This window comes from Squalius cephalus (assembly GCF_949319135.1).
Source record: "Squalius cephalus genome assembly, chromosome: 3".
Lineage (NCBI taxonomy): Eukaryota > Metazoa > Chordata > Actinopteri > Cypriniformes > Leuciscidae > Squalius > Squalius cephalus.
In genome coordinates, this window is record NC_137124.1 from 19,913,378 (window position 1) to 19,929,503 (window position 16,126).

Consider the following 16,126-nt stretch of genomic DNA (forward strand, 5'->3'; position numbering starts at 1 on the left):
GGTGAAAACATGTCATATACAATTTTAATGTTTATTTAACTCTCACTTTCTCAAGTTCAGCGGTGAAATTTTCCAGTAAAGATTTCCAGTCAAAAAGTATATGGAAAGGAGGGCAGATTTGACCCAAATGAAGGTGTCTGACAAGTGAATGATCTTTTGCATGTTGACACAAACATTCAGTATTCTCGTAAATGAATAAAATATGTGCCTTTTTTTCCATCTCTTAGTGATCATGCTGGAGTGAGGGGACACAGAAGACCTATATGATCTCTTGGATGTGAAGTTCCACAAGCTGCTGAGTAGACGAGATCAAGGAAGACTGGAAGACAAGCGAAGAAGTGAAGGAAGGAAGGAAAGAAGGAAGGAAGGAGTTGGTTGGACTGGCTGAAGGGGGAAAAAGAAGGGCTGAATGCTAGCCTCTATTTATTCTAGAATTTCCCAGTTTCCTCAGAGATGGCCTCCAACTTCAATGACATTGTCAAGCAGGGCTATGTCCGCATGCGGAGCAGGAAACTGGGGGTGAGTAGTAATTAATAGCTTTTAGTGCACACATGATCTTGATTATTATTATTTTTTTTAACTTGTCTTTTCAGGTAAAATTTGAAGTTTTCTTGTTTTAGTTTTAATAATCAGTTTGGTGTAGGATTTTCTTTGAAACAATTTCAATGAATACAAAGAAAGTAATACGATGTAATACAATAATACAAAGTAATACGTTGAATTAAACATGACATTTTGAAGTTGAAAGACTGATATAATATTTTGTTGTAAAATGTACTCCAATAATATTTTTGTTTTATTCACAACAATCTTTTTTTTTTTTAGTGTAGCGTTCAAATTTCTATGGTATAAAATTTCTCAGCACAGTCTTGTCTATCCTGTAACATTTAGTGAATTAGCTTATTATTATCTTATTATAGCGTATTATTATGCCATGTACAAAAATGTAATATATATATATTTTTTTAGATTGATTTTTAAAAAATATATTTTCTTGTGTTTGTTTTAATTTCCGTTAATAATTATGCTGGAGCCAAACATCATATATCAGTTTGTGTGTTGGTCAGCATTTGCTTTAATGGTGTGTGATAGGCAAGGTAATGAAAGCGTTGCTGTATGTGGCATCAAAATGTCCAAGTATTATTTATCGTTTCATCCAGATCAGACTAGACGTCTTGCACAAAATTATTTTACTGGGTAATTGTATGTTTTTGAAGAGATTGAGCAAATGATTCCCTTGGAATAGGCTTTGTGAACCAATAATGCTGCAGGACGTAGGGGGACTACATTCATACTACTAACTTAACTTCATCTCTGGCCCGGAGACCTCATTACTGCTTTACAATCTTCCGCTGACAGGAGCTTCAGCCTCACAGGGTCTGAGAGCATCTCCTCTGCTGTCCCAGTTAGTTACACTTACATAAGGTTTTTTTTTTTTTTTTTTTTTGCCTCTGGAAAAATCTCATTCTTTCTTCATTTTCTTTTTGTCATTTTACTTGTCATTTTTCATTAGTATTTCATTGTGTTTGTCTCTTGCTTTATTTGCATTACAATCACTTTCCATTACGAGTTTTCCTGCTCTGCATATGCTTTTATGATTACAAGCATATGTTTTTAAACTATTTCACTGCTGAAATCAATCTGGATGAACCGCATTGATGTTTCAGAATGTCTAAGAAGTTCCAGCATTACTATGTCTAGTGACTTTCTGAGTGCCTCTCGAGCTCATGCACAGGTCGATGGCTGAATTATATAGTCAGCAGGATTGTGGTTATCGTGGCAGCAGTGGGGTTGTGACACATGGTCCCCCTGGGGAACGCAGTGCTAAATAATCTAAGAGAGGAGTTTATATTTTACCATTTCCTTCTCTCTTTTTTTTTTTTGGTACCCTTTATTTCTCCTCTCCCTACATTCTCTCTTTTATTTCTCTTTCTTCTTGTTCCTTTTGCACAGAAACATCTTGTATCTGCGCCTATGCTTTTCTTTGTCTCTCCTTTTTGCTTTCCTGTGCTGTGCAAACTCAAAACGGGCACCGTTCCTCCATCATTGTTTAACAAACGGCTTCCCTAATTGTAAGTCAATTTCCTTCGTCTATTTAATATTATGCTAGTGCACGTAATGCAAGCACAATATCGTAAATCCCCGCTTATGCGCAGCTAATACTATTTACATCCATGCTGCTGCCTCTGCTCTGATTTGGCAGCAGCAGTGAGTGTGTGGCGGCATTTGCATTTGTGTCTGAGCTGTGACAAAGCCCCCTCTCTCTCTCTCTCTCTCTCTCTCTCTCTCTCTCTCTCTCTCTCTCTCTCTCTCTCTCACACACACACACTCACACACACTTTTTTCTGGCTGTAGAGGAACTAGCCTCCACAGATTGGAGGAAAGATTGTGTTCTAATCCATTTTCATTGGCAAAAATCTCCCACATTACAGCATTTTCATCATATTGTCCATCTGAAAGTTGTATTGAATGCGGGTGGTAAATATTTTGTAAGGCTTTGACCACCCAGGTTTATTTAGTCATTACCGTGTTTGTTAAAGAAGAGGATTGTTTAGCGATTGTTTTCTTATTCATATTTGGTTGTAACTTTCTGCAAGACCTGGCTGATGCTTCTGGATTCTGTAAACACATGCATTAGTGAACACATGCACACACTGTAAAAAAAAGTTGCTGCCTTAAATTTTTAAGTACAATCTACTTGGATGTTTAATTCATTTCAACTTAAATTACATTAAAGGGATAGTTCACTTTGAAATTAAATTTTGGTATGTTTTAGCTTACCTCAAGGGCATCCAAGATGTAGGTGTCTTTTTTGCCGCAGTAGTTTCAATTTTGATATTTTTAGGTCAAACCGTCAGTCATTTAATGCAGGTCTGTGGTCACTGTCTCAAAGAGCATGCACAGAGTCCAAATTAAAACAATTCCCCATCGTCCAAATTAAACAATTCCCCATCGTAAGTACACATTGATGGCCTAAGACACGAAACGAGCGGTTTGTGTGAGAAAACAAACAGTATTTATATAGTTTTTACCTCTTATACACAGCCACATCCAAGTGATCTGAGGGTGCGTGCGCATCCTGGTGTATAGATATATACACTAGATGTCGCCTTGTCTACGGCAGTTCATTGGAACGAATGTCTTTAAGGCGACATCTAGTGTATATATCTATGCACCAGTCTGCGCACACGTCACACAGCAGGATGCGCGCGCGCCCTCAGATCACTTGGACGTGGCTGTGTTACAAGAGGTATAAACAATATAAATACTGTTCGTTTTCTCACACAAACCGCTCGTTTCGTGTCTTAGGCCATCAATGTGTACTTACAATGGGGAATTGTTTTAATTTGGACTCTGTGCATGTTCTTTGAGACAATGACCACAGACCTGCATTAAATGACTGACAGACAAGAACGGTTTGACCTAAAAATATCAAAATTTAAACTACTGCGGAAAAAAAGACACCTACATCTTGGATGCCCTTGAGGTAAGCTAAAACATACCAAAATTTAATTTCAAAGTGAACTATCCCTTTAAACCGAGTTTAAAAAATGAGTTGAATCTTGTATAAATTATAAAAAAGTTTAAAATTGCTTAACTTATTTGGATGTAATGTAAAACCATGTCAACTTATTGATCATATAATTTTTACAGTGCATGCATTGTAAGTCATACAGTATTTCAATAAATAAAAAAGTAATTTACAGTCTTGGTGGTATGGTGTGGTGAAATTTAAAACCATCATTGATGATATTAGGACTGAAAATAAGTTTTGTAAAGACAATTGAAATTTTTGTATATTTATAGTTTTGTATAGTTTCCACACACACAAAAAAATTAAGCAGACTACTGTTTTTAACATTGGTAATAATAAGAACTGTTTCTTGAGCACCAAATCCGTATATTAGAATGATTTATGAAGGATCATGTGACACTGAAGACTGATGTAATAATGCAAAAAAATTCAGCTTTGATAACAGGAATAAATTACATTCTAAAATATATTATATTTTAAATTGTAATAATATATTTTACAATATTACTGTTCTTTTTTTGTATTTATTATTAAATGAATGCAGCCTTGGGCAGCATAAAAACTAAATAATTTACTAAATTAAGTCCATATACGTTTAATAATTTAAAAATTGTCACTGTTTGAAATGTATAACTTGAATGCAATGTACACCATAGTCGCTTTACATGTTGCCATAAAGCAGCTGGGTGAGTCTCATCAGCCTTTCATCACACCGTTCCAGACCACTGTCTCCATATCCCTTCCCCCTCCCTTCCTCTTTACGTTCTTCTTCACCTCCCTCGCCAAACTCCCTGCGCACCTCTAGGGATGCTAATTAGCCAGACTACATACCTCTCTATCTCTCCCTCCCTTTTTCACTGTCTATCTCTGCGGCCCACTTAGGGACCAAGAACCCCAATCAGACTAATCAGAGCTCTGTTTAGCATTCTGCTCGGGTATCGGCAGCCCAGGATCGCCGGCCTCACTGCCATGCTGGAATTACCCTAATTGCTCCTCAGCCACTGCCAGCTCTTTTGAGTGCATTTGCAATCGTAAACGGGCCAACACCAGGCATCACATTTATGAAACAACCCCAGACATTAGATGGGGAGGGTGTTGGTCGATGCATGTGACAAAGACCAAAAATCAAATGGACATACATTGTAATACCGCGCTTAGCCCTCTTTTTTTGCTATCCACCTCTGAGGGAAAAAGCCCAGATCTGAAGCTACTGTGACGCTGACAGACAGGACCTGAATTTTAGGATAGTTTCAGAAAATCCCCAACAGGTTTCAATGGACACAGCCATTTTAAATTTAGTCTTGCCTGAGAGGAAGTGGTTTAATTTTAGCTTTAAGCGTAGCAGCAACTGTTGTTAAAATAGTGTCATTATTGCTTTGACTATCCTAGGATGCCAAGCTGAGTTTTATCAGAGGAAGAGAAGATGAGAGATGAACAGCTGACAAAAATGCATAAATGGATTCATACCAAGGGCAAACAGCCTCATTAGTCATTATAGGCTTATTATCCTATGAAATGTTGGCACATTCTGCCTCTGTTTTATCTCTGCTTCTTCCTTCCAATAAATAAGCCTTTCACTGTTTCAGTTTAAATTGTTAACTCTCCCTCTGCCTCCATACGCTGTTATTGCGTCCTTCATTCTATTTCTCCTGCCTCTTCTCTTATATTGACCTGAAGTAAGCACTTGAGATGTTTTGTGTATTCCTCCATGCATTATTCCCCCATGTTTTTAACACATTTGCTTTGACAAGTTATTCTCCATGTAGAGGTTTAAGGGTTAAAGCAAGACAATATAAAGATAACTGTGCATGTTAATACACATTCACGGTGGGAGAAGACTGACCCTGAAACAAAATTAGCTTGGTTACCATGGTTTCTTCCAAAAAATAAGAAGCTCAATTATGCTGTAAGCCATACAGTAATTGAGCAAAATAATATTCAAAATCACACTGTTGTTGTAGCCTTGCCAATATTCAGTACTGTGGTATAATTGCGAGTGAGATCATTGCTTTCATACAGCAGCTAAAAGCAATACATTAATATCAATTATCTGAAATTTCAGACACAGTTTGGCCACTTCATTAATGTTTGCCCTGGAAAAATGGATTTTTAAAAAAACAATCAAAAAACAAAGCAGGGTTGGAATTGGAATTGCAATTGCGTGCAGCAAACGCAAACAAGTGGAGTCATACAAGCTGCTGCTATACACTGCCATTCAAAAGTTTTTAATGTTATTGAAAGAAGTCTGTTAAGCTCTCCATATATTTGATCAAAAATACAGTAAAAACAGTAATATTGTGAAATATTACAATTTAAATGTTCTATTTTCATATAGGCCTATTTTAAAATTTATTCCTGTGATCAAAGCTGAATTTTCAGCATCATTACTCCAGTCTTCAGTGTCACATGATCCTTCAGAAATCATTCTAATATGCAGATTTTTATTGCGGCTTATGTTGAAAACAGTGGTGCTGCTTAATACTTTTGTGGAAACCATGATACAATGTTTTTTAGGATTCTTTGCTCAGAAGTGACAGTAAAGACATTTATAATGTTGCAAAAGATTTCCTTCTCAAAAAATGCTTTTCTTTTGAACTATATTTAAATTAAAGTATTAATTCCTTCAAAAACATTTCATACTAACTTTTGAACAGTAGTGTAGGATCTCATTTAAACAGTATAAAAAACTTCTGTCTACTTTCATTCATTTCAATTTCTTTTTGCTGACAGTGGTGGCTATAATACCAAGTTAATTGTAGTCATTTTTACACGTTACCATGATACCTTTTTGTTTTGGTGTGTGTGTGTATAGGCTATGCCTCTACGTCTGTGTATAATTGTTGTGCGGACAGATATACAAACAGTAAAGCAGCAGTGAGAGCACGTCTCACACACACACACACACACACACACTCGGTCGCTCTCTGCTGATGCTGTTGCTCAGTCTGTTTACAGAGGATTAGTGGAACCTCAGGGGACAATATGATGCAAACAAGGGATCAATCTTTTACCTGCTGTGAATGGAAAACCATGCAGCAAACTTTCTCCATTTTTCCATAAGATGGGTCCAAGCATTCGAGTGGCAATAACATTAAGGTCAGCAGCTTAGATGACAAAAACAAAAGCTCATTGACTCAGATCAGATTTCTATTAATCATCTCGGCAGGAAGTTGGACACGCTGTAAGATGCATGAAACTTCCTAAGGTAAGATTTTTTCATTTGGACTCCAAATCACCTATTGATATGTTCATTAATGGACAATAGGGTTAAAAGCATGTGGACTCGGTTGTTAAGCCTCTCTGTTGTATTTGAGGGGCAATGCAGGCCTTTCATTATACAAGCTTGATGACTAATGCAATGTTTATGACTGTGTGAGTCAGAATGTAACTTCATTTAAAAACAGTCTAAACACCAGGGAATTTGATCAGAGTCTAAACACGTTGACTTTAATTCGCTCTTAAGGGTTACTGAGGCAAAAACAATAAATAATTCCCCCGTAAAGAATAAAAATGTTCCTGGTTAACTCAATTCAATTAAAATGTTATAGTTTCTCTCTTGCCGTTCTTGTCATCTTCCGACGCTTAAAACACAAAGGAAAGTGTATAAAGCTGAGCTGCTGTTTGCCTATTCGGTACAATCAGGCTGTTTTGACAAAGGATTGTAATGCTTGTTGAATAGATGATAAATAAATAATATTGCTCAGGAACAATTTCCAGTAGATTGCAGTAAGATGGGTGTACGTGATGACGATAGAGAGCGGAACTGGCCTTGGGATAGCTGGAGCACTTGCCTAAATGGACTGGGGTTACCGTGGCAACTGTAGGATTTGTCATTGAAGGACATCAGAGGTATAAACAGAAAATAGCTTTTATGGCAGGAGGTCGATCGAGGGAGAGAGAGTGTTTACAAAAGAAAAAGACAGATCACAACTGGTGTGGGTTTAATTAGGAGCTTTCATATTGTACAAATAACACATTTGTCTAGCAGAATAACTTGTTTTAGCTTTGGAATGAAATGTTCTTCTAAGCCGGTATTTTACTTTTGTTTTTACCCGTATATTTGTAATGAAGCGCAGGTCTCTGTGCCACACGCAGCATCATACTGTACATTACCCAGTTTCTCAGTGTAACCACCTGACGCAAAAAATGACAAATCCCATTGTGATTTTCAGTGCTCAAATGTTTGTTTTGGAGATGGTTTAATACTTTTATTTGCAAGGTGGCAAAATGTATAAAAGTAAAACATTTATAATGTAAATTCCTAAAGATTTCTATGTCATGGCTATGCTTTTGAACTTTCTATTCATCAAAGAATCCTGAAAAACATTTATCAAAGTTTGAGCAGCACAGCTGTTTTCAGTTTAAAATAATTAGAAATGATTCTTGAGCATCAAATCAGCATATTAGAATGATTTCTGAATGATCATGTGACTGAAGACTGGAGAAATGATGCTGAAAATGTAGCTTTGCCATCACAGAAATAAATGACATTCTATAATAGATTAAAATAAAATATTTCACAATGTTATTTTTTTTAATTGTTTTGATCAAATAAATGCTACCTTGGTGAGTATAAGAGACATTAAAAAATCTTACCGACCCAGAACTTTTGAACAATAGTGTATCTGTATCAGTCAATAGTGATATTTTACAATATTTTTACATTTAGATTGCATTTAGAACACTCTGAGAGTTCATCTTTAAGAGCACTTATTTAATAATCCTGTAATCTTACAAAACAAAATAGTGAAGATTTGTAACATTGGTCATTTATTGATTCTCTGCATTAAAAATTATTGGCGTATTAGTATCAGTCAAAATATCAGTATATATTTTATACCATGCTGCATTTTTATTTGAAAAGTTCCTTAACACTGAAATCATTGATTTACTCACCAAGGCCAATTTCTTGCCTTTAGCACATGATGTCGTGAGTGTTATTCTCGGACCTCATGTGGTGATGTGCATGCGTGTTTCAGATCTATCGGCGCTGCTGGCTGGTGTTTAAGAAGTCGTCCAGTAAAGGACCTCGTAGACTGGAAAAATACCCTGATGAGAAGTCAGCCTACATCAGAGCCTGTCCTAAGGTACACCTCTCACTGCAACAGTTCAGTTAAGGTCTAATCTAAGCTGTGAAAATGTCACGGGTCATATGAAAGATTCGAGGAAAACATTCAAGTGTCACTTTAGTTCTCCAATTATACTAACAGCCACGTAGAGCGCATTCATACTGCGAGGGCTGGCTGGCAAGATTACGAGACGGGCGGAGTGTAAACATACATTTTTGAATAAAAGTATCAATACGCAAAGACTCTCACGAATTGCTCTAACTTTGCTGACTCACGGCCATCCGGTTTCTGCATGTTTATCGGTCTCATTTGCCTTTCTTCACTGCGCTCTGCTGCTCCCACAAGCCGCTATAGACCGTGAAAGATAAATTAGATGATTAAGAGACCGCAAGTGCCTTTCCGAATGATGCGAATGAAGTTTGTCTGAATAACTAGGCTCTGTCAGTACTTCTGAGTTTGCATCGGTTGCCTTTTCTATGTTCACACAGGTGACAGAGATTAGTAATGTGAAGAACATCACAAGATTGCCTCGTGACACGAAGCGGCAAGCTGTGGCCATCGTCTTTACAGACGACACCTCTCGAACCTTCACCTGTGAATCAGGTACATCATCTTCAACTAAGGCTTGTTGTGCTGCTGCAGCAGCTGATGATGATGCTTCACTTAAAGAAGCTCTCATTTTTTACATTAACATGGTATTAGCAGTCTATACAGTCTGACGATGTGCTGCTCTCAGGCACATTGACATACTGCATCTCCGAGTGTATGTTTTATTCATAGAACATATTCATTTAAAGAACATGTTCATTCATTGACATCATTGAATCTTTCTGTTCTCCCAGAGCTGGAGGCTGAAGAGTGGTTTAAAACCTTGTCTATTGAGTGCCTGGGGACACGTCTTAATGACATCAGTCTTGGAGAACCAGACCTCCTTGCTGCTGGAGTTCAGTGTGAACACACAGGTAAGAGACTAAAACCAGTTGCCATTTGTGACCCTGGACCACAAAACCAGTCACATGGGTCAATTTTTTGCAATTGAGATTTATACATCATCAGAAAGTTGAATAAATAAGCTTTCCATTAATGTATGGTTTGTTAGGATAAGACAATATTTGGATGCGATACAACTATTTGGGAATCTGAGAGTGCAAAAAAATCGAAACATTGAGAAAAACGCCTTTAAAGTTGTCCATTTATGTTCGTGACTGTGCTGCATTCACTCGCAAAAATATTTTATATTTTTATAATATAAATTTTTTTAAATAATTTTATAATATTTTTTATATATATTTACGGTAGGAAATTTACTAAATATCTTCATGGAACATTATCTTTACTTAATATCCTAATGATTTTTGGCATAAAAGAAAAAGCTATAATTTTGACCCATACAATGTATTGTTGACTATTGCCACAAATATACCCGTGCGACTTATGACTGGTTTTGTGATCCAGGGTCATATTTGTACTATTGTTTATACCTAGCAGGAATCCAATATGGCCTCAGATTTGTGGTTTACTTAAGTGACAACATGGTAGCACTTAGTTTAATCTACACTGTCAAAAAGTATCCTGTTAAAATTACGGTATTGATGGCATTTTGATGCCTGTGTATTTTACTACTTGAAACAATATATTTCAATATACAACAGTTAGTTCTGGTCCTTGAATCTGATTGGCTTAGAAGTCTTCCAGGAGTGCTGATATATCACCAGTATCAGCTATGGGACTGTTCATCATTTGTCATTACTGCGGTCTAGACAGGCAGCGTTTCTCTCAGCGAGCGGCAATGACGGAGAAAAAAAAGCCACAATAATTCTTTGAAATACTACTATTGTTTAGTCATGGATTGTAGTTTTAAGAGTTTTTCAGGTGAGAATGTTGTTGTTTAAACCTCAAATATGTGGTTTATTGATAAAGATGGCGCCAATTTGAGGTTTTCGGAGTTGTGAGGTCCGGGCGCGAGCACTGGGCACTGCAGTCAGCACTCATGAGAACAGCCTGATCTCTGGAAGTCCTTTTGACATTTGCCGCTGGCTTTGATGTCTCTGTAGTGGTTCAACATGAGATTTAATTTGTTTTGGGTTTATTTAAAGTGCAATCTTTGGTCAATCTAATGTATATTTCTGATAACAAAAATCAGAAGAAACTTGATTATTAACTAGAAACTAGATTATACTCATACGTGGTGTCAAGGACTTCTGGGAATGTCTACTGTTTTCCATCATGAATTGTACGGTAATTCATAATTTTTTTACCTGCAAAAACAAAAATTTGACAGTTTACAGTAAAATATAATGCAATATTAAACCATTTACAGTTTTCTTTTACCATATATGGTAAGGTAACTTACAGATAACCAGTTAACAGGTTCTTAATATAGCCTTTTTTAGTTGTCATTTTTTTCAGTAAGAATTACAAAACATAGGAACCAAACTATTAACCTTCTTGACTATCAGTCTCTTATTGTTTTTTCTTACAGAGCGCTTCAACGTGTTCCTGTTACCCTGCCCTAATCTTGACATCTACGGAGAGTGTATGATGCAGATCACGCATGAAAACATCTACCTGTGGGATATTCACAACCCTCGCACCAAGCTAGTAACCTGGCCGCTTTGCTCTCTGCGGCGCTACGGACGGGATGCTACACGCTTCACCTTCGAGGCTGGCAGGTAAAACCTGTTTAAGATATCATCAAAATTTAAAGCCAATAACAAGAACCATTCACAGGAACTTGTGAAATTTGTAATGTGTACTTCACTTTGGTGTGGTCATGTATATGTAGGAGAAACATGGAAGCAGAGGAGGGAGCCATTGAACTGTGGACCTCCTAAAAGGATTTAATGAGGGGATTACAAGGAGTTCAATGGCAGATTAGGTGTTCTTTATCTCTCTCACTGCTTTGATCAAATAATAAAAGAAGATTCGCATCGCCAGCTGGATGCCCTTTGAGAGAGTTTTAGAGAGAAGTTGAGTCTGGTGTAACACTGACCCCCAGTGGCTATTTTACTGTAACACACAAAGCATGTGTAGTGTTCTTTGCAGTACATCACTTTTGCATTGCTTGATTGTGTGTTACTATCTTGTTTGATTTTGTGTCAGGATGTGTGACAGCGGGGAGGGCCTGTACACTTTCCAGACACGAGAAGGAGAGCAGATCTACCAAAGGGTTCATTCTTCCACTCTAGCTATAGCTGAGCAGCATAAGAGGGTCCTTATGGAAATGGAAAAAAACAGCAAGGTAATGAAAGCATACAATGGGTCCAAAAGTCTCAGACTAGATTAAAAATCTTCGTTTGAAAATCTCATTTAAAAAGGAAAATAGAAAGTTTTGACACTTTAAAACCAAGACACATTTCAACCAAAAAAAAGTGTCTGCACTGTTTCTAGGTCACTATAAACTATTTTTGACATTAACCTTGAGAATGTCTTTGTACAAAAAGCATTCTTTGAAACAGCAGTCTCAAATAAATGATATACACTGCTGTTCATATTTATTTATACCGTTCATTTATTTGATCAAAAATACAGTAAAAACAGAAATAAAAATAAAATAAAATGTCACTTATTACTGTGATGGCAAAGCTGAATTTTCATTTGAATCATCATTACTCCAGTCTTCAGTGTCACGTGATCCTTCAGAAATCATTCTAATATGCTGATCTGATGCTCAAGAAACATTTATTATTATTATCATCAATGTTGTAAACAATTGTGCTGCTTAATATTTTTGTGGAAGCTGATACCCTTTTTTCTGGATTCTTTGATGAATAGAAAGTTCAAAAGAACCTAATTTATTTGAAATAGAAATTACTTGTGACAATGTGTGTCTTTACTGACATTTTTGTTGAATAAAAAATAAACCTTTGAACGGTAGAGTAATTTGTAATGACTGGTTACGCTAGCTAAATAAAAGCATCATCACTAGAGGTTTCAGACACCACTGTAGTTATATGCCCACACACACACACACACACAGTGCTTATTAAAACAAGGCTGGAGAGATTGCAGTGCAAATAATCTGATTTTCTTCCTGTTATAGAACTTTCAAAACATCAGAACTAATGCCATAATTTTGTGTTATAATCAACCTAATTGAAAATTCTTTCTCTTCTCTCCTCTCACATCTGTCCCCAGCTTTTATCTAAGGGTTCAGAGGGGACGTCCTACCCCTGCACACCGACAGCAATCTTACCACGAAGTGCTTTCTGGCACCACATCACCGGATCTCAGGCTGGGGTGGACTCTGCCAACGGTGAGACTGAATCGCATGCATAAGTGTGATGTATGTGATTCACCAGCCATCATAATAGTCTGCCAGAAGGATTGTTGTTTGCAAAGAGCATGTCTCGAGAAAAAAAATTCAATTAAAATGTATTTGTGTAACGCTTTTCACAGTACATATCCTTTCAAAGCAGCTTTACAGAAAATGCATGTGTCTACATTATAAGAGAATTCTTTCAAAAACATCTTTGGTAAAAAAAAAACATACAAAAAGGTTCCTTGTGTTAAGTTAGAATAACATCTGTTGGCTGTTTTATAATGGTTGGTGTTATGAAAAGAGAAAAGCAGTGTGATAACCCAGAAATCACTTTATTTTCTGTGTAAAGCAGCTGCATGTGCATGCATGGCTTTTGTGCTATTAACACTTCTCATCTTCATTCAGGTGACATCTATGGTGATACCCAACCAGGAGTGGACACTGACCTCTTCTCTAAACGCCTTCCTCCAGAACGACACTCGACCCTTCCTGTGGGGCACGGCTGCCCCCAACCCCCGACGCACTACCCCACGTACCCCAGCGAGTGAGCGGCTTAGCAGTGAAACCTTCCAGTTTTTCACCTCTTGACCTCCCTCCACACTGCACTCTGCCCTAAGTTTTTCCATCAGCTCTTCCTCAGCAGGGGAGGATCCATGCTGCCATGCTGCCTCAGTTCTCCCTGAGCCTGCCAGCGACGCTGAGGGCACTTACTGTGGAAAGAGGGAAACGCACTGTGAAGCTTGAAGCGCTTCGATTGGAGCAGGGCCCACAGACCCTTAAAAATGTTGGAACTGGCTCAGTCGCCTTCACAGTGCAATATGGTCACTCATGCTGGGTTTCTGTGGGAGTAGAGACTATACTGTAGGTTCTTAATACTTCTCAGCAGTATCTCTTATTCTAACTCTAATCTCATGCACGCTCTTCAACCCTATGCATGTCCCCCAAGGTAAACGGCTTAGCTACGAAGGAGTTTCTTAGACATCTGTAGAAGCCCCTACACACTAAGAAACCCCGGTGGAAGGGCCTTCAGAGTTTCAGCTTAAACGCTTCTGGGCTTTGTTATAAGTAATCCAAAGCGTGTTTTGATCAGATGCTTTAATCATAATTTGATTGGCATGTCTGTAAGACTTCCCAAGCGCAGAAGACTCTGAGGAACCGGGAGCACTTTCTGAAAGGGGCATTTTGTATGGTCGTGCGTTTTGTTTCTCCTTTTCCCTTACTTTAAAGTGACTAAAATGGACAGTTATAATGTACAAAACTGTCTCTGCCAATTGGACTGAAGTGAGGGTTAGTACTCACTCGCTCGCGTGCTTTGTGTTCGTTTCAGAGAGACTGGTCCACCGTTTTATCTGGAAGATGTCTTGAGGGTCAGAGATCCAAGTACAGAGGGAAACAAAGGTTATGAATATACCCCGCTGAGGTGGTCGAATGAATTATTTATTTATTTATTGAAGTTTACCAACAAAGCACAAGACAAATTGCAGTGTATAGTAGTAGGATTTCTTTAGCAGCGTTCTGTATGTAAAAGGGTTTATACTAGAACTGAGATCTTCAACACAAGGTGGTAGGCCTCACACAAGACATGTTTCTTGCTTTCCATGCTTGTCAACTATTTCCAGTCATTTCCATGAAATTGGTGAAAGGTACCATAATTCTCAATTTAAGACCCTCTATGTTGGAGCTGTGGATTATCAGTTAGCACACGTTCATAATGAGTTGGGTTGCTAATGCAGACAACTGGAGTTTGATCAAGCTGATCGACCAGCATGGTGAAGCTGGTTGACCAAGAAAGTCTTTCTGTTTTTTAAGCAGCGTGGTTTGAACACCAGCATGCTATTCTGGCTATTTCACTATCATTCCCTGTGCTTTCTCAACTATCCATATAAATACAAGTGTCATAAAGGCCAAAAACTAAATAAAACAGCAGATGTGCAGTCTATGTGAATGATCTGATCAAACATTTAGTCTGACACAGAATTCTTTCGGTTGTATTCTCCAATTGAGCTACAGTCCTGAAGGTTTGACTCCCTGTTGCTTTATACATTTTATACATATTCGGTGTTTGGATTTATTAACTCACGTCATGTTTGTACCATTAAAAAGCGATTTAGCTGATCTCATTTTCATGATTGTACACTTTGATGATAAAAAGAAAGTGGATTTTATCAGGTGCCCTCGCAAACAGTTTAAAAAAGTGTGAAAATGGTTTGTTTTTATCAGTATATATTTCAACAGCGACAGCCCTTTGAAGATAAGCACCTTTTATTTGAACTTTAGTTCTATTTGCCATGTCTAATTATCAGTCATATAAAAAAAAAATAGCTTTGATGAGCATAAGTAAAATTCTTTCAAAAAAAAAAAAATCTTACCTACCCCAAACTTTTGAGAGGTAGTGTTTGAGTTGTAGCTCATTGCAGAAATGTTTCCCTGTTTTGCAGTTGTTCTTATTAATTGCTTTACAGTGCTATCCATTAAAAATGACACCAAATAATAGCGCGCACCAGTAATACACACACCAAAATAATTCCTTATGATTTATTATTCTTCCCTATTTAACTCATTTGTTTGCAGGAGAGAAAATAATTCAACATTCATGTAATCACCCTGAAATGAGTTATATATTTGTACATAAACAGCCAATGGGTCCCTGGAGAGATTCTTGACCTGAAAGTATCATGCATTGACATTGTACTTAACAGAACAATCTGTTTGAATTATCAGAGTATCATTTCCATCCCTTTGCAACACAGAAGCACTAATGTGAAAGTTAATGCTGACATGCGAAATGACAGTGGAAGACACAAGGAAATCGTAAACCATAAGGAAATACTAAAGATGAAGGCTGTACATGAAATCGTGTGGAAAAAGTGCTAAAGAGTTGTTATACTAAACTTAAATTGCAGTACTCTGTATTTGTAAAAGACCTGTGAACGAGAAGAGTGATAAACATGCTGTTTTGGAGGCTTTGCCAGTTCTTCGGCAGTTCAGATTGACCTCTGAGCATGTTGCCATGAGTAGGAATCCTTTGCATGAGTTTTAATTGCTAAATGACGTGTGTTCTTTATAATTTCTGGTAAAATATTTTGCAGGGTTTTTCTTTTTTCAATAAAACAAAGTTTTATAAAATCAGATGTCATAATGATCCTTTTGATGATGATGATGATGGTAATGATGATGATGATGATGATGATGATGATGATTATGAACCCCTTTAATCAAGATGTAGGCAGTTATTTTTATTAATTTTTTTAAACTGTATGT

General features: G+C 37.3%; 1 protein-coding gene across 1 annotated transcript in view; it reads left to right on the top strand.

Moving 5' to 3' along the window:
- Nucleotides 1–15,988, top strand: part of dok4 (docking protein 4) — a 42,716-nt gene extending 26,728 nt beyond the window's left edge. The window contains exons 2-9 of the mRNA XM_079865333.1: nucleotides 228–519; nucleotides 8,515–8,622; nucleotides 9,093–9,207; nucleotides 9,447–9,566; nucleotides 11,087–11,276; nucleotides 11,707–11,845; nucleotides 12,742–12,859; nucleotides 13,271–15,988. Of these exons, the coding sequence (XP_079721459.1) occupies nucleotides 454–519; nucleotides 8,515–8,622; nucleotides 9,093–9,207; nucleotides 9,447–9,566; nucleotides 11,087–11,276; nucleotides 11,707–11,845; nucleotides 12,742–12,859; nucleotides 13,271–13,413 (999 nt within the window). The 5' untranslated portion in view covers nucleotides 228–453 and the 3' untranslated portion in view covers nucleotides 13,414–15,988. The remainder of the gene's footprint in view (nucleotides 1–227; nucleotides 520–8,514; nucleotides 8,623–9,092; nucleotides 9,208–9,446; nucleotides 9,567–11,086; nucleotides 11,277–11,706; nucleotides 11,846–12,741; nucleotides 12,860–13,270) is intronic.
- Nucleotides 15,989–16,126: the final 138 nt, after the last annotated feature.